The sequence below is a fragment of the Pelophylax lessonae genome (assembly GCF_965119305.1).
Source record: "Pelophylax lessonae genome assembly, chromosome: 10".
Classification (NCBI taxonomy): Eukaryota; Metazoa; Chordata; class Amphibia; order Anura; family Ranidae; genus Pelophylax; species Pelophylax lessonae.
Genome location: NC_138777.1, coordinates 70,461,700 through 70,488,250, shown reverse-complemented (window position 1 = coordinate 70,488,250; position 26,551 = coordinate 70,461,700). Strand labels below are relative to the sequence as shown.

The 26,551-nt window shown below is 42.3% G+C and overlaps 1 protein-coding gene across 1 annotated transcript in view; it reads right to left on the bottom strand.

Moving 5' to 3' along the window:
• LOC309565332 (SITS-binding protein-like) overlaps window positions 1-26,551 on the bottom strand; it is a gene marked incomplete at its 3' end in the record, with an annotated part of 109,111 nt that overhangs the window by 36,098 nt on the left and 46,462 nt on the right. The window contains exons 3-5 of the mRNA XM_082270246.1: window positions 10,471-10,678; window positions 9,992-10,142; window positions 5,394-5,585 (exon numbers count right to left, since the gene is read on the bottom strand). Coding sequence (XP_082126372.1) covers window positions 5,394-5,585; window positions 9,992-10,142; window positions 10,471-10,678 — 551 coding nt within the window. The remainder of the gene's footprint in view (window positions 1-5,393; window positions 5,586-9,991; window positions 10,143-10,470; window positions 10,679-26,551) is intronic.

Sequence of the window (26,551 nt, the reverse complement as noted above, 5' to 3'; positions counted from 1 at the left end):
AAAGCATACAACTCTCACTCTAACCACATAAATCACAGATAAGATGACCATGGATCATATGGAGCCACCAGACCTCCTTCTCAGACAGAAAGGCCTCCGTTCACCAACGAGTCCATACGTCCATAAAGAATAGAGGTCCAGACATAGTGCTTGTATCATTTAAAAAGACCTTTATTGCTTCTCAATATTCATACAATTATCTGAACAGGCATTATCACATAGTGCGCAGTGCAGAGCGGTACAGAAAAAACGCTGGCCGTGATGGATGGTAGGTAACGTCACTGGCCCCTCCCCCTTTGTACGCGTTGCGTCCCTATGGGCGGGAGTTCTTCAGCGATTCAATTACGATGTATTTGTATATGCTGTAATGGGATTTTGGTTTATTGACCCTGAGTGCATAGCAGCTTTCTTGTGTTTTACATCCAGGTGCGCTGATTTAATTTGTCTTCATTGCAATAGGGGATACCCACATACCATACAATATTGTTGCTTTACCCAGAATGAGTCTCCTTTATCTGACCCTGCATATCTCCCTAATTAAATAACATTGACCAAAAACCAATAAAATGTCCACCTGTACTGTTATTAAAAATACTAATATTAACCACTTAAGCCCCGGAAGATTTTACCCCCATTCCGACAAGGGGGTTTTTTGCGATTCGGCACTGCGTGATTTTAACGGACAATTTTAGGCCAATTTGTTTTATGCTACATATGTTTGGTAAAAAAAATCGCAAAAAGCGTATTTTGATTGGTTTGCGCAAAAGTTATTGCGTTTACTAACTAAGGGAAAGATTTCTGTCATTTTTGGTGTTTTTTTTTTTAACGCGTAATGGTGGCGACCTGCGATTTTTTATGCGGTACTGCGACACTGGGGCCGACAGATCGGACCCTTGACTGACATTTTTGACACTTTTGGGGTTACCAGTGACATTACTACAGTAATCAGTGCTATATATATGCACTGTTACTGCAAAATGACACTGGCAGGGAAGGGGTTAACTTTATTGGGGAAGGAGAGGTTAAGTGTGTCCCTAGGGGCGTGCTTCTAACTGTGATTGGACATGGCTACTGGTGTAGGAACAGTGATCAACGGTCCTACATAGTAGAACCATATGATCACTATTCCTACACAGGGGAGAATGACAGGCGGCTTGTTTACATTAGCCGCCTGCCTTTCTATCTTCACGGCGGACGATCGCGAGTGACCGGCGGACATCGGGCCCGCCGGTCACACGCAGGGACTTCCCCGTGAACGAGCCGGGGCGGGCGCGCGCCTCAGCGGGAGCGCGCTTGCCCGCTATTGGCTCACATGCAAGTGACAGGCGAGTGACGTACCCATACGTCACTTTGCCTGGCCGGGGCTGACCGCCACAGTATATGTACTTGCGGCGGTCGGCAACCGGTTAAATCCCCTCATGGCCTTTTCCTCAGGTTTTCTGTTAAAGTGTTAGTTCACCTTTACCAAAAAACTGCCTATGCAAGGTAAGGGATATCTGTAGATAAAAACAAACTGTACAGCTTTGACTAAAGTAGAATAATGGCATTGCTTTAGGTGGGCCATTTGCATAGTTCATGAAGCCTGACTAAAATACTCCCAGTTTGTTTTTATCTATGGAAACCCTTTATCTGCGTAGGCAGGTTTTTTTATTTTTTATAAGTGAGCTAATCCTTTACACAAAAAAACCTAATCTCACATCTACTGTAAGTTTCCATTCTTTAGGCCTCTACTGGACCAGATAAGTAATTAAGCAGGTTGACACTCCAAGCATTGTCAGAAAAATGTGTAAAATTTGTAAATGAATGGCAGGGACTGGTCAAATATGGCAATCCTGGCTGCGTAGATGTACAGAAAAAGGGAAGAAAGCTGCGCTCAATACACTAACTAAAATACAGGCTGCCAGTACAGTAGTATAATCAAACCATAAAGCAATAATGTTCAAGTACAGCGCCACATAAAGGAAAACCCTAAAAGCTGAAGGAAATAAACAGAGTCCATAAACGTCCGTCTGAGGCTGATTATTCAGGTGTAGAAAGATATGCTCGTATATTCCAACACCAATCGTGCAAATACATTCCTGAGAGAGAAAGTTTTAATACTTCTGGATGATGTGGTGTGGAGGGATGGTTATTTGCTGGCCACCGCAGATGTTGCCTCCCTCTACACCATTATCTCTCCTGAACATGGATACCAGGCTGTTGCTTCTTTCTTACAGAGAGATCCACTACTCATCCCTGCTCAAAGGGACTGGATCCTTGAACTCCTCTCCTTTGCCATGACACATAACTACTTCTGGTTTGGGGGTTCTTATTACCTCCAAACCAGGGGCGTCGCCATGGGCGCCAAGTTCGCCCCTAGCATGGCGAACTTGTTCATGGCAAAGTGGGAGGAGGATTTCATTTTCAAGGAACAGAGGGATGAGTTAGTGTTGGGGAAAAGGTACATCGACGATGTCCTCCTAATTTGGAAGGGCACCGTCAAATCTTTATCCGGTTTCTTTATAATGGCTTTATTGGCACCGATAGCTTTCACCACCCTTCGTGGCTTAAGTCGGTGCCAAAAAGCCAGTTCATCAGGGTCCGTAGGAACTGTAATCTTATGGATGACTACTTACAACAGTCACAAGTTTTGAAAAGTAGGTTCCTCAACAAAGGATACTCAGATTCAGAATTGGAACAGGTGATCCAGGAGGTGGCTGGCATCGATAGAGCTAGTATGTTGCAGGAGTCCATAAAAAGTAAAGAGTCCAATGCAGGGTTTGCAACATCTTTTGTGACCTCGTACACTCAACAGTTTCGGGACATAAAAAGGATCTTTTCTCGACACTGGAAAGTGTTGAGGAACGATAAGAGTTCTAGCCCCTGCTATTGGGGAACATCCTACTGTGGTCTTTAGAGAGGCTCCTCCCTTGAGACTTAGGGTAGCGCCCAACATTGTGGATCCTCCTCTGAGAACTACTCATCTCTTTCCCAAGATAAAAGGGTTTTTCCCTTGCAGAAGGTGCGTTGTCTGTAGGACGAATGCCATCAAAGACAGGAAGGTCATTTCTTTTTGCTCCAAAACAACACATAAGAGCTACCCCATTGACAAGTTCATCACATGTTCCACGGAGAATGTGGTTTACATGTTGGAATGCCCTTGCGGGTATCAATATGTGGGTAGGACCACGCGAGCTATGAGGGTCAGGGTGAATGAACATTTGGGCAACATTCGCCGTGGTTTTCCAAGACACACTGTTTCTAGGCATTATTTAGAGTGCCACCACAAAAAGTCAACTGGCACCAAAATAATTGCCATAGACAAGTTCACTCCACACTGGAGAGGCAGTAACGTGAGAAGAGAGATCTCACGCCTGGAGACCAGATGGATATTTGATCTCGAATGCTATACTCCCTTTGGTCTCAACGTGGACTGGGATGTCAACTGTTTCATAAACAACAGTTGAGGATTATGTTGACATCCCTCTCCACTTGTGTTATGGTTCATCTCACAGTGTTGGAGAAGGCTTTTGGTTTAGGATCCTTCGGTGAGCTTTTTAGGAATTTGGATGTCCTATATATTTTTTTTTTATTGAGAGATTTACTTTATAGTATGAAATACAATTTAGATGACCGTTTTCATGTTCCATGCTGCTGACCATTGATTTTACCTTTCACGGGGGGCTTACAGCATAGGACAATATGTGTTATGGGTTGTGTATTTATGCTGTTTTTATAGTATATAATATGGGGTTTTTTTTACTCATGTGTATGTGTTTTTTGTGCCCCACCATGTATATTATAAGTGTATTTATGTTTTTAATTTTTACCATTACCGTCAGGAAATCTGATTAGTTCCAGTAGAACACGTGGTGACATGTCAGTCGACTATGTTTTGTGTGAGTTCAGGAGGCAGTATACAGCTGGTGCGGTGCTCTCAAGTTTGCCCCCGGTGGCTGGGAGGCTAATGTGCCGGCTGCTTCTGCCTATTCAGCACTCCATGGTCGACTTCCACTGTGGGCGGAAGTGCTTCACCGCGCTACCATTAGGAAACAGGAAGTGCGTCATCACGCACGCCGCAACCGGAAGTGCGTCATCACACACCGGAAGCGGAAGTGCGTCATCGCAGCACCGGAAGCGGAGGTGCGTGATTGCACCTCGAGCTAAGGGGACATTATTTAAGAGCGTGCTGCACATGGGGGGCTTTGCCTTTGACAACGCCTATAGCAGGACGAAACGCGTCAAGCACGCCAGCCCCCATGCAGACACATTTGTAGCCGCGGCCATCATTTTTATTACTACATGCCTGTATCAAGCAGTTAACATATGAGTGCTTTTACCATTGTTTTATAAATAAATTTGTACATACTTCACTATGTGAGCCCCCATTTGTATCTTTGGAGGAACACCAATGTCCATTACTTGGGGTATATGAAGTTGACAGAGTCTATGGTCCTGTTTGAACATTCCGTGGAGGATTGAAGGAAGATTCAGTGCGGGCCCTTCCTTGATGATCGTTTACACCTCATGCTTGGCGGACCTTCCTTAACAGGGTGTCTAAATTTCTGGTAAGGAGACAACCTAATTTTTTCGCACGTGGTGATCGTCAGAAATGTATTTGCACGATTGGTGTTGGAATATACGAGCATGTCTTTCTACACCTGAATAATCAGCCTCAGACGGACGTTTATGGACTCTGTTTATTTCCTTCAGCTTTTAGGGTTTTCCTTTATGTGGCGCTGTACTTGAACATTAATCCTGGCTGCGTACAGTGATCTGCAAGTGAACATATTATCCTCTATTAGTGTTGCCAAACTACTAGATTGAAATTTACTGACACAACACCCAAATTCACTGGCACAGCCAAGTGTTTACTGGCATTTTAGAACATTACAGCTTTAAGTGCAGATTTCAGTATTTAGGCTGCAAACAAGTATAATATGTAATTAACAATGTGATTTAAGTTAGATACAGTATTTCTTATTTTATTTTCGATATAGTTAGTATGTAGTTAGTTCAGCTAAACTCGCACAATTTCAAACCCACATTTTAGTGCGAGTTCAGGGGTGATTTGAATGACATCTGTGGGGGTTCATGCACAGATGTCTATTGAAATCCCCTCTGAAGTCGCCAACAGCAGTGCAGGAACTACTTTTGGAAATCGGTGCAGCGCAGTACAGTCAGCGTCGCACTGATTGGGACAGTGCCGTTGTGTCAAATCTCATGTCAAATCGTGACGATGTGAACAGGGGCTTAGGGATATTTAGTGCGGCACGTTCATTTAATTTAATTTCTTATTGGACACATTTGTATGGGAATGTGAAAGTGCTTGCAGCTGCCTATTAGGATTAATTAACATACATAGTTGCTCGCAAGATCTTAAGATAGAGGTACTATACCATACCATACCTTACCATTGATCCATCTAATTTTGAAGGGAGACTGAGCCAGTAGTTTTCCTGTCCCTTATGCAGATAATCTTGAAGTTCCTCAGAGTTAAAACTTGCATAAGGAGATGTAGTTATTGAGAGATTGAGGTGCTTAAGGGTATATGGATCCCTGCGTCTGTGAGTCTCTCCTGCTTGGTCTGTATTATGTATGTGGTCCTATAAAGAAGGAAGCATTAAAATATCTTATCCTAAAGACAGCTGTACATTTTAATATCTATATTATATGAAAAGCACTATGTTGCTTCTGTAAGAAAATACCTGTTTTCCATTTCAGGGATGAATCAGGCCTGAATTTTTGCCTGAATTTAGACCTGAAATGGAGCCAAAGACACACAGGACACCAGTGCAATCCGCTCCGCTCCGCAGCCGCAACAGAGATGTGTGAACAGGCTCCATTGAGAGCCAGGCACACTCCTGTCTTGCGAAATGGATGTGGGGAAACCAGCATCCAATTTGCACCAGTGTGAACCCAACCTAAATCTAAGGTGAAAAAGTAATAAGGTGAATCTTGTTTATTTTAAATACCCAGACATGGGAAATGGAAAACAACAGGAATTTTGCTCATGACTGGATGAGTCACTTAAACGCAGATTTACCCTATGGACTAAGCCAGCGTTTCTCAACCTTTTTTAAGTCAAGGCATCCTTTACAATTATAGGCAATCTTAAGGCACCCTTTAAAATTATGGACAGTCATGAGGCACCCCATTCTAAAATGTAAAAAACTATTCTAATAGTTTTACAGAATGCAGTAACATGCACATGTGTAGGACACCCAATGTTAAGGGTGATTTTATTCTTCCAAAGCAAATACATTTTTGGACACTGGTACTGACGAGTATTCCAAGGTTTCTCTCCTCCTGCAATTTCTCTCCATCTGTCAGCTAATGTGACCCAAGTGCAGAGGGAGAGAGGCAGAGAAGAGTAAAACAAGGATGCTATGGAGGCGGCAGACATCTTCCTTATCAATGCCAGTGTCTAGAAAGTCATAATGGTGCACAATGAAAACCCGTGGCTTTATGTAACTAAAAAGGCAGGCTTGATCCACCTGCTGGCTTGTATACAATATTTGATCAATTTCTAGCCATTTTGCCAAGGCACCCCTAAAGAAGCCTCAAGGCACCCTGGTTGAAAAAGGCTGGACTAAGCTAAGTGAGCTTTCACTTTGTGAAAAGTTTCTGCTTCTTCAGAAAATGAATTCCAATGGCTTAAGCTGGCCATACACTGCAAGAGAAAACTTGTATTGAAGTAAGGCAAAGGCAGTTCATGACAATCCAGAGGGACATCTGCCCAACCAGGTACACTCACGAATTCCGGCGATGTGAAGAAGACAGGTATCAGCTTAGTTTACGTTTGTTAAGAGAGCGAAATGTGGCCTGGCCATCCAGTGCTCCAAATGGAAATATGTCCAAAGGAGTTGCAACCCTACACTTTGCCTCCTCGTCAGGTACCTTAGCCTATCGCTAATACGGTCACTAACAGGCGCGATACCTATCTCTACTCTACCAACTTGTCAAAAGCACACCAAGCCTGGTAGCCAGGCCCCCTAAGTAAGATCTCCCTGAATCAGGATGGCTGCTGGAGTCACATAGGATGCCAGTATCCAATCCGGTGCTTCCCCAGTGCCCTGAAAACCATAGAGGAACTGCATTCCCCTTGACATCCTCTCTGCAGAAGAGCACTACCTGCAGTGGAGAAAGCAGATTGCACCTGCCTACAAGCTAACAAGATAAGTAAAAAAGAAAAACAGTTTCCCCATCCACACAAATGAGGTGGATGGAGGAATCCCCAACTCCCCCCTCACCCCAACAGAACACCTTATTCTGATAGTGACACTGATTGGCTGCAGCCGCTGGATGATGGAAAACTTTTAAACATGTCCCTAAACAATCAACTTCTGTCAGATGGGAAACTTGACACACTGATCAAAATTAGGCCCATCCCTGATGGACCAGCTGAATTTTGATTAGTGGATGGCCAGCTTTAAAATGTGCTCAGGCCACTTTGTTCACTTTGCACTAGCTAATTACTCCATTCACACCAACAAAGAGGATGGAGGTATGTACAACCCCCTCCCCTGGCGGTATACTATATTTTGACAACAACATCGACCAGTGATTGAAGTTGATTGGCTGCAGCCTCTGAACAATAGAACATTTTCCAACATGTCCCTTCGACAGAAGTTGATTAAACAATCAGCTTCTGTCAGCCAGGGAAGCTGACACAGTGATGGAAATTCAGCCCATCCCTGATGGACCAGCTGAATTTTGATCAGTGTTTGTCCAGCTTTAAAAAGTACTCAAGCCAGTAAATCAGTGTGACAAATAGAGGTGAGCAATGGCAGCCTCCATTCTAATGCTGGCCATATACTATACAAAAAATCGGCCGAAATTCAGTCATTTAGACAGTTAGATCTTTTTTCGACCAGTTAATGGGCACAAATTGGTAATTGGTTATGATGTTTTTGAGCCAAAAAATTGAAAGGACAAGTTTGGGAATTTTCTGAGAACGATAAATTAAAAGGTTAATGTGTTTCTCGTCCAGACTGTTTGCACTAGGTATATATGAAAAAACTAACAAAAAATAGATTAATTTATGTCCAGTGAATGATTTATCGGTCATTACATGATGGGACTATCGCTTGCTCTCACGGCCAAGTGTTCGTTTTTACGAAAATTAGTGTGAGCGGTTTTTCGTATAGTGTATGGCCAGCATTACTTACTACAGGTTTCATTTTGAGTGGTTGGAAAAAGCAAAGAAAGTTCTGGACACTGTTGAGTTAGTTTTATTCTCAGAAATATGTGTTTTAGGTATTGGGGCTCTGTTTTCCCTGTTTATAGGGAAAGTCTTTTACATTGCTCAGACCCTTTCGTCATGTTAATATTCTTGCAGGCAATAATATATTTTAACATATTTACAGGGATAGAGGGTGGAGCATAAAGACAAACACTGTTTATTATTGTGTTATATTCCTCCTGTTCATTTTGTGTCTTCTTCTCTTAGTGCTTACTTCCCCTAACTGCAGTGTATTCTTTTTTTGTAAAGCCTATAAAAAACATAAATTGTGTTTTCACAGGGCTCCTTATTGTCCTCTATCCACTCACTATATTATGCTCATGCTGGCTTCCAGAGAAAAATCACAAAATTGTGCAATCAATCCAATGCAACCCCTTCCAACCTACAGTACCATAAACTGGTTGTTTACAATTGTTTATATGTTTATGTGTAATTAATAAGCTACTTTTTAATTTCAAAGTTTTCTGTTTGACTTTATCCATTTGGAAAAATATTACTTGATTAAGTCTTCATAAAAAATATGCTGTAATATGTTTAATTAAAGGGATATTCAAGTTTAGGTTGGTGAACGGTTTAGTCCCATCATGGTTGTGATCGAGCAAGAGTTCAACAGTTTATACCAGTGGTCTCCAAACCGCAACCCAGGGGCCAGATGCAGCCGTTTTCCCAGCCCTTGGGGCACTATTTCATCCACTGATACCAACACTAGGGCACAATTCCTCGCAATGACACCAATGATGGGGCACAATTCCTCTCAATGGCACCAATGATGGGGCACAATTCCTCTCAATGACACCATCGATGGGGCACAATTCCTCTCAATTTCACCAATGATGGGACGCAATTCCTCCCAAAGACACCAACGATGGGGTACAATTCTTCCCATGACACCAACGATGGTGTACAATTCCTCCCATGACACCAAGGATGGGGTACAATTCCTGGCAATGACACCAACGATGGGGCACAATTCGTCCCAGTAACAATACAAAATAAGGCAAAATTCCTCCCAATGACACCAACGATGGGGCACAATTTCTCCCAAGGACACCAACTTTGGGTTACAATTTCTGACACCAACAATGGGGCCCAATGAGACCAATAATGGGGAACAATTACTCCCACCAAAACAATGGGGCATTATTTTTTACCACTTATGTTGGGACCTTTTCTACTCCCACTGGCCTCAATCTGGCCCCCTAAAGTCTGAAAGACAGTAAACTGGCCCTTTGTTTAGAAAGTTTGGAGACCCCTGGTTTATACTAATAAAAGAAGAGACAGCACATATACATTTTAAACTCTTTACTCTAACTGCTTATTTCAACTTTTTGCCCTAACTGCTCTCTAATTGTTATTTGGTCCATGCAAAATCAAAATGTGATGACTTGTCATGTCAGGGAGACTATATACACCTAGTTTCTTCAGTGGTCCCAACCTTTTTTATACAGATATAAAGACCCTTACTATACCTTTAGGTTGAAGCTAATTAAACTAAACTTATTTTTCTAGATAGTGAAAGGAAATCAGAATACTAGGGGAAATTTCAGGTCAACATGGGACAATATAGAACTTCCATGAACAGAATGTTTGAGTAAAATGTGAGTTCAGAACTCCAGGTGAACCGCTGCTCTGTGTCCCTACATACCAAAGCTGTCCCAGATCTGCAGTTGATAGTGGAGGTGCACAATGCAGTTTTTTTAAATAGTGTCAGGTTTGGGGAGAGCAATCTGATGTATTTTATGAGGAAGAAACAAGGTGAAGGCTTACCTTACTAGAAAGTAACTTAGTGGAATGTTCATTGAGACATATGAGGCCTTCCCCTAGGCCGTACCTCTTTAATTTATTATGGAACGATTTGACTTCTCTTTCAAGTTTTGCAGCAGAGTCTGATATACCATAGTGTCTCCAGACTGGCATCCTGAGCAGGGAAAAAAGCCAATTACATAAATGTTCTCTTTAATCCTTTCTCATTATGATGTAATGGCAAGCTTTAAACTATTATTTTTACTAAAGTCCATGATAAACCATTTTTCCAGATTGCTTTTACAAAATAATCCTAAACACTGATGGTAATTTGTGAATGATCGCAAACACATTGGCTCTCAACTATTGATCAACCCTTCTATTGTGAAAAATAAAAATTCATATCTGGACCAATACCTACAGCTGCCACTCTCATCCTTTCTCCCCATACAAATCTCAGTATTTGTCTTTTTAATAGGATACATTTCTTAACATAATGTTACCTGAAAATGTTGATGTTTGGAAGCGTCCTTTGGTTTTCATAAAGATGGATTCCTACGTCCTGGTGAACAGTTCGGATATTCTGCCCAATGCAGATTGTATATTGTAGAGGGAGCCTCTCTGTGCTTGCAGGTGTCTTTACACAAAATGACTTGTTTTTCTCAATGGACATGAAAAGTGGAACACGTGGGTTGATCACCACTGAAACACCTAAGATAAAAGAGACAAGAAAAATTGTAATGAACTGACAATGGTTGTGAAGTTTAAGGGCTTAGCAAACCTGAAATATGAGGCAATATGTCATAAATGTACCTAGCTTGTCATTTTCTGAAAGCCCTGTGTAATAATGGGTGCAAATGTCTGCCCTGTTTGATACACAAACAGGCTGGGAGTACGTCATACAATTTTCTTGTACAATTTTCCTTTAGATTTATCATAACCATATAATATGAGGTTAAACCTAAACACTTTCAAATTGTGTGCAAACAGGCAGGCCCTTGAACTACATAGTTGAAGGTTTAGCTAAAGGAAATTTAATAAGACAATTGTATAATGTAAATGTATAATGTATGGCCAGCCTTAGTGCAAATACCAGTCCATAGATATGTACTAGTGCAATAATATTTGCTGCTGGAGGTTTGGTCCTGGGAGCTACGCCCTACCCTAATGCCTGATACACACGGGAAATGTATTTTTTCGCTCAAGCCAACGGGCTGAAAGAAAAAACTGACAGATCACTGTACTAACACAAGCAATGTTAGTACAGCGATCTCTACTGCTGAGCTTTTGTTCTGACAGGGGGACCGCCCCCCCTGCCAGGACACATTGATCAGCGCTCACAGTCATTGGCTGCAAGCGATTATCAGATGCTGGTTTTCCAGCATGCCTGTTCGATAGAAGCTGGGCCTTAGATTGACTTCTGTAAGACAGGCTACTGTACACATGGGCTGAATGTCAGACGTTTTTTATTGAACCGGTTGATATTCAACCAATGTTTACCAGCCCTAATTCCTCCTCAAACTGACTCTTCCTGTAACCCTAACATTAACCCTCCCTGTAATTTTAATCCCATGAAACCCCAAGCCTAACAATAACCGGGTTTGTAAACTTCACCCAAACACCAACCCTTACAGTTATCCTAAAACAAGTCCAGAGGTGACAGGGAGGAGGGGGGAGGATGCAAGCTTTACTCTCTCCCTTTCCTCTACCCCCTTTTCCCCTCTTTCCCCTATTTCCATTTCCCCACTTTTTTTTCTCTCTCTATCTACAAAAATTAGAAAACACAAGGTGCAGGCTGACCACCTAGTTCTAAGGTCCCCATTGGCGAGTACTATATATCCCTCTTAGCTGGGTTCTCGCTGTTAAAATGGATGTTCTATCTTATTGAAATTTGACTATGTGGGAACATGGTTCCCTTCCGTTGAAGCCTTAATCTTACATGGCTTTATTTCTGTTGTGTATACCATGCTTTTCCTGTATTTGTCCGTGTGATGAAAAATAAATAATTGGGAAAAAACTTAAACCCTTAGAGCCCATTCACATTAGCGCGACTTGTCAGGCGACTTGTCAGCCTGACAAGTCGCGGTATGTCGCGGTCCATTGAGTAGTACAGGACCCGTTCTAATAGGAGCGACAGAAGTCGCTCCGACTTAGAAAAAGTGTCCTGTACTACTTTGGGGCGACCTCGGAGCGACTTGCATAGACTTCCATTATGTGAAGTCTCTGCAAGTTGTGCCGAAGTCGCGGTGCACACGCTTTCACAAAGTCGCCCCCCCGAAGTCGTGTCGCCTCAATGTGAATGGGCTCTTATACTATCCTTCCCTGTAATCCCAGCACCTACACAACCCCACACTAACCTTCCTTATAACCCCAGCACTAACTCTCTATATAACTTTAACCCCAACCCAAATCCTCCTTGTAACCCAAACACTTACCCTTAAGCTAACTCTAGTATGCTCCCTGTAACCTTAATACTAAATACTTATGTAACTTTAAAAATAACCCTCCCTATAACCTGAAACCCTACATTAACTTTTCTTGCAATCCTACACGTATCCTCAAAATAACACTCCTTGCAAAATTTATTGCAATCCTACACGAGGCCCCAGTCTGAAGAGTAGCCCTCCCTAAATTTACAGCTAGAACTTACACCAACCCAACCTGTAACCATCAAATCTCTGACACTAACACTAACCCTCCTTGTAACTATAACACTAACCCTCCCTGATGTAAATGTAATACTTTGTTTCCATTTTCCCCACTGCTGCATCAGGAAATGCGTTTTGAAGACCAACCCCTATGCGCTGAAAGATACAAGTGCCGGGATCTTTATGTTGTAATCTACTGTTTCACATATGCCCTCTGTATACTGTATTACTATTATTGTACTATTATTATTGGATATAATATTATTCTCGGTTTCAGTGAATGCTTCTAGTTTGCTCAAGAACTTCCCCAATAGCTACCACTGGCCCCTTTATACACATTTGATGGCAATGTCCATTTCTCAAACTGTTTTGTAAGGAGGTGTACACACATTTACTAAATGTACATTAAAAACAGGGTGTCTCTGCACCTAAGATTAGTAATAATTTACCCAATTATGAATTTGATCTGATGGCTTAATGGAATGTTCAAGATAGGATTAGACCCTAACAGACCTCCAGGAGGCAATAATGGGCTTATGCACGCATTTAAGTGCTTGTTATTGCACACAGAGATCTAACAAGTTGAAAAATGAAATGCAACTGATCTGATCCTTCCATCTTCTCAGTGAGAAGTAGTAAGAATGTGTGTGCTACTTAGACTTCAATGGCACAATAAATAGTAATGGATTCCAATGCTACAGACAATAGAGAGATTGTTTTTTCTTTACTTGTTCCCACCAAGGAATCATATGCCTGTCTATAGCTAGCCTAAAGTAAATCTGCACTATGCACAACAGAGGAAAACCAATAGGTAAAATCCCCCCGCCTACCCTTATACTTATCTTCATTTTACTCCACCACAACCCAGCTCGCCTACCAGAGTTAAAATGATTGTAAAGTCTCATTAAAAGAAAAAAAAAATATCAAACATGTTATACTTACCTCCTATGTGCGGTTGGTTTTGCACCTATCCTCGGATCCCTCGTTGCTGCTCCTAGCCCCTCCCTACTGTAGAGTGCCCCCACAGCAAGCAGCTTGCTTTGCTTGAGCTGAGCTGCAGCCATTCAGACAAAGACCTGCCGTGCAGCCTGCCTCCTCTATCTCCTGATTGGCTAACTGACTTTGATTGACAGCCGCAGGAGCCAATGGCACCGCTGCTGTGTTTCAGCCAATCAGGAGGGAGAGTCCCGGATGGCCAAGGGACTCGTGGACATTGCTGGACAGAGATGGGGCTGGGGAGGCTGCTGCACACAGGAGGTTTTTTATCTTAATGCAGAGAATGCATTCAAATAAAAAACCTTCTGATTTTACAGCTCTTTTAAATGAAATTCCCAGCGTGTGGGAGCATGTGACTCTTTCCCTGCAGTGCTAGATGCTTCAGCAGGCAGGCAATAGGCCTGGGCACTGTCAGATGGGAAAGAGGGAGGATCCCTAGCTCTGTATAAGTTCTGGAAAACCTGACCTGGAGCAAACACAGCACCTATTCACTTAACTACTGTATGTGAGAGGTGAATGTTAGATGAATGTAAGCAGTGGGGGAAAGTAGGGCAATTAAAGTAATTGTAAACAATAACCTTGTAAAACAGCCCAGTCAGTTTAAAATTGAAATAAATGGCAAAACATTTGTGTATAGAACATTATAAATATATTTCCCCCTTTTTTGTAAGTGATTATATTCGCTCTGCTCCCTCTGTTGTCAGCTGGGGGAAGGAGAAGCAACAGTACACTGGGCTTCTCAGTGATTGGCTGTGCAGGTGTGTGGATGGGGGGGGGATGGGGAGGGGAGGTGTCAGGACAAGTCTGATCATTGGAGGAGAGCACAGCTAGAGAACTTGCTGTAGTGCGTTCTCCTGCTTAGTGTGGTCAGTTTTTAATAGGAAAGCAGAGGGAATTGCAGGAACACCAGGCATTAACACAAAGGAAGCAATAGAAAGAGAACAGGATACTTTTTCATACAAGTACATGGTACAACAGGCACATACAGTGGGGAAAATAATTCGATCAGCTGCAGATTTTGTAAGTTTGCCCACTTACAAAGAAATTAGGGGGCTACAATTTTCATCATAGGTGTATTTTAAATGATAGAGACAGAATATCAACCAAAAATCCAGAAAAAACACATGCTACAAAAGTTATAAATTGAGTTGCAGTTCAGTGAGTAAAATAAGTATTTGATCCCCTACCCTACCCACCAACAATAATTTTGGCTCCCACAGACTGGCTACAGTATGGGCTCATGTGGTACACAGATCAGTCCTGTCAATTTAAGAAGGTGCTCCTAATGACAACTCGTTATGTGTATAAAAGACACCTGTCCACAGAATCTCTTTCTTCTATTCAAACCTCATTATTATGGGCAAGACCAAAGAGTTGTCAAAGTATGTCAGGGACAATATTGTAGACCTTCACAAGGCTGGAATGGGCTACAAGACCATCAGCAAGAAGCTTGGTGAGAAGGAGACAACTGTTGAAGCAAATATTTGCAAATAGAAGAAATACAAAATAACTGGATCTGGAGCTCCATGCAAGATTTTGCCTCATGGGGTAAAGATGATCATGAGAAAAGTGAGGGATCAGCCCAGAACTACACGAAAGGAGCTTGTGAATGCTCTCAAGGCAGTTGGGACCACAGTCACAAGCAAACCATTGCTAACACAATACGCCGCCATGGATTGAAATCCTGCAGCGCCCGCAAGGTCCCCCTCCTCAAGAAGGCCCTTGTACAGCCTTGTCTGAAGTTTGCCAATGAACATCTAAATTATTCAAAAAGTATTGGGAGAAAGTGCTGTGGTCAGATGAGACCAAAATTAAGCTCTTTGGCATTAACTCAACTCACTGTGTTTGGAGGAAGAAAAATGCTGACTATGACCCTAAGAACACCATCCCTACAGTCAAGCACCAGGTGGAAACATTATGCTTTGTAGATGTTTCTCTGCTAAAGGTACAGGCCGACTACTTTGCTGCATTAAGGGGCCAATGGACGGGGCCATGTATTGTCAAAATCTTGAATGAGAACCTTCTTCTCTCAGCCAGAAGATGGGTCATGGATAGATCTTACAGCATGACAATGACCCAAAACACACCACCAAGGCCAAAAAGGAGTGGCTCAAGAAGAAGCACATTAAGGTCATGGAGTAGCCTAGACAGTCTCCATATAATCCTATAGAAAATGTATGGAGGGAGCAAAAACTTCAGGTTGCCAAGTGACAGCCAAGAAACCTTAAAGATTTAGAGAAGATCTGTAAAGAAGAGTGGACCAAAATCCCTCCTGAGATGTGTGCAAACCTGGTGACCAACTGCAAGAAACCTCTTACCTCTGTGCTTGCCAACAAGGGTTTCTCCACCACATACTAAGTCATGTTTTGCTTCGGGTCAAATACGTATTTTACTCACTGAACTGCAACTCAATTTAAAACATTTGTATCATGTGTTTTAGTCTGGATTTTTGGTTAATATTCAGTCTCTATCATTTAAAACACACCTATGATAAAAAAAAAAATTAATAGACCCTTCATTTCTTTGTAAGTGGGCAAACTTACAAAATTTGCAGCAGATCAAAAAATTCTTTTCCACACTGTATCAGGAACATGAAGTGCTGGGGTAACAAACACATTAACCACTTAAGCCCCGGAAGATTTTACCCCCTTCCTGACCAGGGCCTATTTTGCGATTCGGCACTGCGTGATTTTAACGGACAATTGCGCGGTTGTGCGACGCTGTACCCAAACAAATTTGACGTCCTTTTTTTCCCACAAACAGAGCTTTCTTTTGGTGGTATTTGATCACCTGTGCAATTTTTTGATCATGCGCTATAAACAAAAAAAAAGAGCGACAATTTAGCAAAAATAACAATATTTTTCACATTTTTTTATATGAAATTCCCCCCCCCCCCCAAAAAAATTTTTTTAAAAAGCAAAATTTTTTAACATTTTAGGCCAATTTGTTTTATGCTACATATGTTTGGTAAAAAAAAAATCGCAAAAAGCGTATTTTGATTGGTTTGTGCAAAAGTTATTGCGTTTACTAACTAAGGGAAAGATTTTTGTCATTTTTATTGGATTTTTTTAACAAGTAATGGCGGCGATCTGTGATTTTTTTGTGGGAATGTGACATTGCAGCGGACAGATCGGACCCTTGACTGACATTTTTGACACTTTTGGGGTTACCAGTGACATTTCTACAGTAATCAGTGCTATACATATGCACTGTTTCTGTAAAAATTACACTGGCAGGGAAGGGGTTAACTTTATTGGAGAGGGAGGGGTTAAGTGTGTTCCTAGGGGCGTGATTCTAACTGTGATTGGAAGTGGCTGTGTGTGTAACAACACAGATCTACGGTCCTACATAGCAGGACCGTATGATCTGTGCTGTTACACAGGGGAGATTGACAGGCGGCTTTGTTTACATTAGCCACCTGCCTTTCTCCCGGTGTAACCAACAATCGCGAGTGACCGGCGGACATCGGGTCCGCCGGTCACTCGCGCGGGGGGGTCCGTGAGCGAGCGGGAGCGTGCTTTTGGCGGTGCGCGATCGCTCCCTAGAGCCTCACAGGCAAGCGACATAGTACTACGTCACTTTGCCTGTGAGGGGCTGACCGTGCGGCGGTCGGCAAGCGGTTAAGGAAACCTATTTCTTTGTAAGAAGGAAAGTTCCCCTGGTGATGGGACTTTAAAGGCACTTGTAAAAATAACAAAAAATGTAATATAATATTATCATTTTTATTAATGAAAAACAAAGACATTAAAGTAAAAACCATTAAAAAGAGCAAGCAGTGTGTTCCAGAAACTACACAAAATGCAATAGATGATCAGATTTATAGCACAATGTATACCCAATGCATTTCGCTTTTTCTTCAGGGGTGACACTGATGGCTACAACTGTTCCTCTAATATTAAATCATACAAAGCAAGATTAGTAAATTTGTTGTTGCTGCTGAGATCAAACTATTTCACTCTATTTCTTTGTATGTAATGTATTATAGGAGACTGACCATGAGGAATGGCAGTAGCTGTTCCTTCTGGTTACTGGAATTCAGTGTGTAACCCTGCCATCGGCTGTCACACTGCAGAATTACAGAGAAGTGGAAAAGGGGATTCCTACAACAGCAGCAAGAGATACTGTATTATCAGACTGTAACAATGATCAAGATACCAACACTGAACATATATTACTTGTATCTAATTATTAAAGTGCTGAATGTTCAAGTTATACTTGGAAAGAATCATATTTTTACCTACCGTATTGGTATTTTATTGTACTTTACTATAATCTTAATAAATTATAATTATAAAATATGTTTACATTAGACAAATTGACAGCTGGTTAAGAGTTAGGCGCCATTCGCACCTGAGCATAACATTTTCAGGCGTTTTTTTCAGGCACCTTTTGTAGGTGTTTGGAAGCAGGCATTGGCATCTAACAAAAACGCTTGTGATCTGCCAAAAAAGAAGCTCATATACTTTGTTCGAGCTTTCGGCTTTTTGTTTCAGGTGACAAAATACTCAAATGTGAACGGGGGCCATTGAAAATAATGGGATTTTGCTTGTTGGGCGTTTTGAGACTTCAGAGATGAGCATTTTACAAGCTGGAAAATGCTCAGGTGTGAACAGGGCCTAAGAGAGGATCATTACACTTTTTATCTTCTGTTCATCAGATCCCCCTTTCAGTGAGCTGAAGAAAATGGGGGGGGGGGATCCTTTTACAGCAAAGCACAGCCAGTTGTTTTCCTTTCTGGCCTATGCAGAAATAACATTGCCTCTCTGCCCAAAGCCTCAAGGGATGTCCTGTCACAGATCCCAGAAGGGTTTGGGTTGTGTATAACCCAACGTGCATGCAGAGTAAAGCATCATCAGGAGGCCAAATATTAGGAAGAGACATAAGGCCTCCTGATGATGTCTCAGAGAAGATGGCGGCACTGGTGCAGGCAGTGCAGTGGCTTTTGCCAGATGACAACAGAACAGCGATGGATTTGCTAGGCAGGTGAGTATGTTTTTTCAGCTCATCCCAGCATATCAGGAAAGAAGAGGATAATAAGTGGAAGTAAGTTACAAGTAGTCCAGTGGGATATCTCTGATGACCTGATATATAAATGCTTCAAAGTTCCACTGCTAAATGAAACTAGATGTCCACTACAAAAACAGAATGTGCTGTACGAATCATGATAGTTCCAAAGACACAAGAACTGTTGATTAGATGATCGCCTTGTTTTGATTGTAATTGTATGGTTGTGTTTCATATGGGTGCCATATTTTCAGAAACTGACATTTAATGAAATTGTTTAGATTTGTGTGCAGAGGGAATCTCCAAAGAGACCCATCTATGAGATCTTTAGAAACAGAAAGAAAGTGGTATTAATAACGGCTGATGACCAAGTCCTCCTTCCAGACATGCAAGAACAAGTTAGCGTAAATGTGATTTTGTAAGTGATTAAAGATTATTACAGAATGGTGAATGAATGTAATTTAAAAAGCAAACTGTAGTTTAGGATGGAAAATTGCTGCTATCAGTTAATAATGATGAACTTTAAAAGCATTAGTAAAACCTTTTATGGTCGTCACAAGAAATTAGGATCATACAGCAAAAATGTATCTGATCTACAATCAATGCACAAATAGGACGGTAGAATGGTGATCATCTTAACAGCTTCCTACAAGGCCAAATCATCCCCTCATAACACATTCATACATTACAGTTATCCCTAAAAAGAAAAGGATATCTCCAACTGCACCAACTTTAGGCCCTGTCGGTCTTGTTTCACCCCTTCTGTCAGGTGAAACAAGACCGACAGAACCATATATCTAAGTTATTCCTTTCTAAGTATTCCTTTCTCCTTTTATTTATTTTACAGCAGGCATGTCCAACCTGCGGCCCAGAACCAATTTTTTTTTTTTTTTGCTGGGGAGGAAGGAAGTCAGGTCAGGGGCACGGCCACAGCGGCTTCCAACTAACTGTAGGCAGAGGCTGCCTCGGAAGGGATCATCCTCTAGTTGTGTTAAATTAGTGCTGGGTGGCGGCAGGGCGGGAAGGGCGCGACGGCGTTTTATTACTTATATACCTTAAATATAGTATATATTTCATATGCGGCCCGAGAAAATTTCTCTACACTCAATGTGGCCCAGAGAAGCCAAAAGGTTGGACACCCATGCTTGCAAAAAACATGCTCACAGCTTTTTAACAATCCTGGGATGCCTGTAGGTTGGAGGGATAGATGTAAGCCTGTGAGGCTTCCCAGTGGTTGTTCTGCTGTTAGCCAACTAATGGCTCAGTAAAGAGATTCGCACCCAGGGCAGCCATAGGAAAAAATCCAGTCCAGAAGTCAAAGCAATAATCACAAATCTCGCACTCCTGGGGTGCCTTTAGGGTGGAGGGATAGAAGTAAGCCTGTGAGGCTCCCCAGTGGTTTTTCTGCCGCTAGCCAACAAGCATAGGAAGGGTGCTGATATGGACAAAAGTACATGAGGAAGGCAGCGCATGAACCACACCGGGATGCAATGGATAAGGAAGTCAGGTGAACATCCAGTATAGGAAGGGTTAACAGTTTATTGTTATTGATAACCGAAAAACAAAGTACATAAAATGCTTACATCCCCCTGGGCTGGAGTGGACAAGGGCACCTGGCAGCAAGCAACATGAGTGCGAGGAGGTCAGTCTCCCAGGACTGCTGAGCAGTGTGTGTACAAAGCCGGAAACCAGCCGGCGCGAGGATGAAAGGACTCCGCTGTAGTTCCGTAGCGGTGTCATCAGCTGGACAGGCGCCACTTGCGGGGAAATACTAGGAACCAGGGTGGACCAAAGCTTTATGGTTGCCATGACTCACAGCTTTTTAACTGCTAGGGGAAATAGCATTCCCTGACATTTTAAATTACTATTATGCATCTCACCTTAGACCAGCGATCCTTTGGTCTACTTTATTCTCCTGATGATGTCAAGTGTGACGAAACATGTTGGGAGGAGCTTAACCACATGATGCTGTTATGCTGCTGGAGGTCGGCCATGTTTTTTGGATGAGAAACAGACACACGTTGTTTTTTACTACATGCTTTTATCTTTGGATTTAATGTGAGTACCCTGTGTGCAAAGTTTTATCATATGTATAATAAAGCCTTCATAAGGATGTCTGCGCAATGATATTCTCATTTCACTTCTATTACGAGGAACTACTTTATATGTTGGGTCCATTCCCTTGGACATACACCTCTGTATGATACATTTATGCCACCTGGCTGGATTCGTCTGTTGGTCTGTGACAGAAGTCCGCTTCATTTTGATTGAGCCTGATTGAATTCTGTCTCCTTTAGTCCATCTGGTAAGAGGCTGCATGTTTATACCTTCCTGGTGGTGGCTATACCGACAGCACGTTTTTTGATTTATCTTCACTGGGGGATTGTTTTTAGAACTTTGTATCTCCTCTGAGTGCGGCTAACCTATTTTGAATTTCTGATCATCCTTTACCAAGAGGACATTGTGTCTGCTGCTCATTTGTTCTTTATGGACTCTTTTTGCACTTCCTTTCAATACGTTTGATATTTTTATGTACTAGCGCAATTTATTCTTGTATATTCTCTTACAATGACTGATCTGAAATAAAACTCTGGACTACCCCAGTCCACTGCGCTCTATTCTTTGGGGACCTTCAATAGAATTTAGGGGGATAGGATTGCTGTCCACAATGAAATACACAAAAACGTATCTGGAACATTTGCAAAACTAAATTCCACTTAATTTCCCCTGCTTCCCTGATGATCTCCTTTGTCTAAACACTGGCCATACCTGACAGTCCTATAAATCATGTGGTGTTGCTATAGAAACTTAAAGCTGAACTCCGGGCAGAAAATTTATCATGTGGCAATATTGGTGCTTGCATGACGTCACTGGGACTGAAGATTTTAAATGGCGAGAAATGTAAGGAACTATGATTTAAACGTTGTTAGTGGTTTAATAGAGTTTAGGAAGAGGGATATGCATTTGCAAAGTTAGCTAGATCCTGGAGTTCAGTTTTAAATCCTTCTTCCACATCACCCACAACATAGACATGACCTGAGAGAACTCTCCTGCCCTTTGCTATTCTCAAAAAAAAGACACCAGGTACTGTCCAGATCTCTGTTTGATTACGTATTTAAGTACTTTCTATAATCTATTGCCCCTTTCTTAACTTTTCTGTGCCCCACTGCATTTGAAACGCTTTGCATGATGGGAGTGGCATGCAGAGGATTGGCAGTATCTACAAATATTCCCAAATACAGATGTGCCCCTGAAACACAAATAGGAACATATTTTTTTAAAATAATTTACCTTAGAGGAATGAGGAAAAAAAGTGTGCCTTGGCCCACAAATCCTCACTTTGTGCTGTCTACAAAGTTTAAAATTCTATACCATTGAATATTTTTGTCTTTTTATACTCTTCCAACTCCAACATCTTGAACCAATGTTTGAGATGCTTCAAAAACTCTGGGACTCTGTTTCACATGTTTTCGACCTACCATTAGATAAAACGGAGAATCTGCTTCATAATCTCTTGCAAATTTAGCTGCCTCTTGAACTATCATAATTTTACACATATTTACATTGGAGGTGTATTCATAATCTAACTACACTTAACCTTTATTCTCACATTCGAGAAATTAATCTCATGGAAGCCTTTACCACTATAGTGGCCAATATTCTCATCAACTATGGACTCACATGGGACCTCTGGGTCTACTTCAGCGACTGTGCTTAAACTCTCCCCAAAGGATGCTTCTAATGTAACAGTGGCACAATACACGTTTCCATTCCGCCTTTTTCCACCTATCTATAACCCCTCTCTTCCCTTACCCCTCCTCTTCCCTTATCTTTTTGTGACACAAGATTTTCTTTGTTGTCCACTTCCTGTTTTCTTTACATCATAGGTTTTGCTTTTTATGATACTGCTTTAAGTGCAGTGCTATTGCTTGTATCCATGACTTTTGGTTGTTAGCCATATGTCTCATATATTACAGAACCCTATACAACAGACTTCACTAAAAGGAGGACCGCGGTCTGGACTCAGACCAAATAACAGTCCTATCTGGACCACAGCTCCGCTATCCAGCAGCCTGGGTGTCTTCTCCCGGATGATAACCCCCCCTGCCGCCGCCTCGCTTTCATCCCTACAGCAGCTAACAGGCAGAAGGTATGGCATGCTTGAACAGAGGGCGGGTCTGCAGGCCCCCAAGCTTACAAGCCAGTGAGTTGCCGACAGGAGACAGGGCGGTCCCAGCAACCAATCATCCATCCGCCAACAGGAAAAGCTGGGCAGTCCTGGCCCCTGTTCAAACTCGCCCAGCCCACCAACCGCGGTGCAAGGACTGGAAATGTAAAAGAGAGGCTATGAATGCAAGATGGAAATGGAATGTAAGTGATGGGGCTTTCAGTAAAGGGGACTGGGGGTGTAAACAGGGGCTGTAAAAGGAACTGGAATACAAGAAATGGGGGCTGTGAAGGGACTGGTATACAAGAAAGGGGGGCTGTGAATAGACTGGGGTGCAAGGAAAGCAAGGGCTGTGAAAGGGACTGGGATACAAGAAAGGGGGGATGTGAAAGGGACTGGGATATAAGAAATAGGGGGTTGTGTAGGGGACTTGGATGCAAGAAAAGAGGGGGACAAGTCTGTGAAGGGGACTGAGGTGCAGCTAAAGGGGGGGGCTGTGAAGCCAACTGGGGTACAAGGAGGGGGGTTTTGATGTAGGATGAGGGCTGTTATGTGAAGGGAACTGAGACATAAAGAAGGGGGCTGAGATGTGAAGGGGTGACAGAGGACACTAACGTGAAGGGAACTGTGATGTCAGGTGGGGGCTGAGGACACTGATGTAAAGGGGATAGGTCTGTGATGTGAATGGGGACTGGGGACACTGAAGGAAGGGAAACAATGTTATGTAAAGGAGGGCTGTATTAAAAAGGGGGCTGTGATGTAAATGGGGACTTTAAAGGCAACGGGCTGACGTAAAGGGAGGCTGTATTGTAAAGAGGGTGCCATAATGCTGCACAGATAACTACTATGTCTAGTTTTGATTGTTCTGTGCTCTAGTCTCAACCTCATGCTTGATGTATTCAGCTGCTTGACAATCAACTTTAAATCAGATTAGCCCATGTTCTAAGCAATTCCACTTTATTGCATTGTTATCAAGAAAACTTCACAATAAAAATAAATGTAAAAAAATAATTGGTCATCTTCGTATTTTTTACAATTTTTTCCATTTCACTCTTTTCTTCAGATTAAACTAGAAAGTTTAAAAAGAGATAGTGCTTGTAAAAATAAATTTTTTAGTGCTTGTAAAAAATAAATTTTAAGAAGATCTTGTTGAGAGCTGTTCACATCTCAGCAGCTATGGCACAGAGTTTCCTTTACAAAAGCCACAGCTGGGAGAATACGGCCTTCAAAGACACTATCACTCCAAGCTGTGTTCCTGTAGTGACATATTGGGGTTGATTTACTAAAACTGGAGACTGTAAAATCTGATGCAGCTCTACCTAGAAACAAATCAGCTCCAAGTTTTTTTTGTTTTTTTTTTGTCAAAGCTTAATTGAACAACCTAAAGTTAGAAGCTGATTGGATACCATGCATAGCTGTACCAGATTTTGCACTCTCTAGTAAATCAACCCCATTGAGTTAACAGTGGGGAACACAGGTGTGAGAATTCAATGGCACTGTTGCTCTGTCACATAGAGAAAATTGGAGCTGACACCTGCAGCATTCCTCTTCTATTTTTACAGGGGCCATGGGATTGCTTTAACCACTTTACCACCGGAGGATTTTGCTGTCTTACGTCTGGGCCACTTTTTTGCGATTCGGCACTGTGCGACTTTAACTGACAATTGCGTGGTCATGCGACGCTGTACCCAAACGAAATTTACGTCCTTTTTTTCCCACAAACAGAGCTTTCTTTTGGTGTTTTTTGATCACCTGTGCGATTTTTACTTTTTGCGCTATAAACAAAAAAAGAGAGACAATTTTGAAAAAATAACAATATTTTTCACATTTTTTTATATGAAATTCCCCCCCAAAAAAATGTAAAAATCAAAATGTTTTATCATTTTAGGCCAATTTGTTTTCTGCTACATATTTTTGGCAAAAAAAATCGCAATATGCATATTTTGATTGGTTTGCGCAAAAGTTTTTGCGTTTACTAACTAAGGGAAAGATTTCTGTCGTTTTTGGTGGTTTTTTTTAACGAGTAATGGGCGGCAATCTGCGTTTTTTTTGTGGGACTGCGACATTGCGGCGGACAGATCGGACCCTTGACTGACATTTTTGACACTTTTGGGGTTACCAGTGACATTTCTACAGTAATCAGTGCTATAAATATGCACTGTTACTGTAAAAATGACACTGGCAGGGAAGGGGTTAATTTTATTGGAGAGGGAGGGGTTAATGTATGCCTGGTGCTTACTGACATGTGTGGGAGGAGGTGACTGAGTGACACAGGGACAGATCTCAGGTTCAGCTATGCTGAACACTGCAATCTGACCCTGCCTGTCACTTCGGAGATCCGCCCGCTCTGTTTACACAAGCGGGCAGATCTCCAGACTTGATTCCCCGACGATCGGGGAAGAGCAGCGGCGATGGCCGCTGCTCCTCCCCTGGCCCGACTCCCGCTGTGACTGAAAACAGCGGGAGCGAGCCTCCGGCGGCGTGCGCGCGCCGCTGAGAAGGGGGAGTGTCTGCCGACGTAGGTCTACTTCGTCAGACCTACAAGAGCCACTTTGCTGCAGTAGAGCTCCAGTGAGCAGCGGCAAAGTGGTTAAAGTAGTTGTAAACCGCGGCAAAAAAAAAAAACAAGCAAAACACCTGTAAGACAAAATGCATAATGTGCTAGTCTTAGATTGTAAGCTCTAACAAACAGGGCCCTCTGATTCTTACTGTATTAAAGTTTATTGTAGTTGTACTGTCTACCCTCAATTTGTAAAGCGCTGTGTAAACTGTCGGCGATATATAAATCCTTTATAATATTAATAATAATAATAATGTTAGCACATTATAAATTACTTACCTTAGAATGAAGCCCTCCAGCGGCACACTTTCACCACTGACAGGGCTTCCATCTTCCCCCGGTCTTTCTTCACGGTTGGTGGGCTCCAGCTGTACGAGTGGCTGGAGCGGGGCCGGGACAAGGGGTGGGCAGGAGGGACAGCTGCCCTAGGCACAATGGTTTTTTGCAGGGATAGGGGTGCCCTGACACTATCCCTAAGTGAGAAGAAGACAGGCGCCACTGTAGTAAGCCAAAATAATTGATTGCACAGGGTTTACATAGTAACTTACACTGTAGTAAGCTTCAGTCCGTGTATCAGCATATCCAGCCGCACGATCCGGCCGTCCACCGGCCCGGAGGTGACGTCACAGGAAGCTGGTCCGGAGAAATGGTAACACCGGAAGCCGCAGTGGAACGCAGGCTCCCGGAAATGACGCAACGCGTTTCGGAGCATGCGCACTCGGCTCCTTTCTCAAGCGTAAGAGACTGCCACCTGGAGTCAGGTTTAAATACGGCAGCCTTCGATCAATTATCATAAAAATCAGGGCAAGAGGCGGCGCAATACTCTGCGGGACCAGCTGCATAGCCAGCCCATCGGAAAGTACGCACAATAACAATGGGATATTCGGACTGGGGCTTATTTGGTGTACAATACAACAATTATCAACAAACAATATTACACTACTAACATAATATAGCATATACGTAATCCAAGACAGACGCACGTTGACAAAGCTTTACCTAAACCATATAGCTAAAATAAAAAACGGGGGGAAGGGAGAGAAGGAGGAATAAAAATATATACATGTATATATCCACATAAAAATATGAGGAATACACACATATATATAAGAAATAAAAGGAAAAAACTGAAGAAGAAAAACGAACTACCTCATGACAGTAGTTATGGGCCCATGAATAAATTCACGGATCATCCCATATGCTCACAA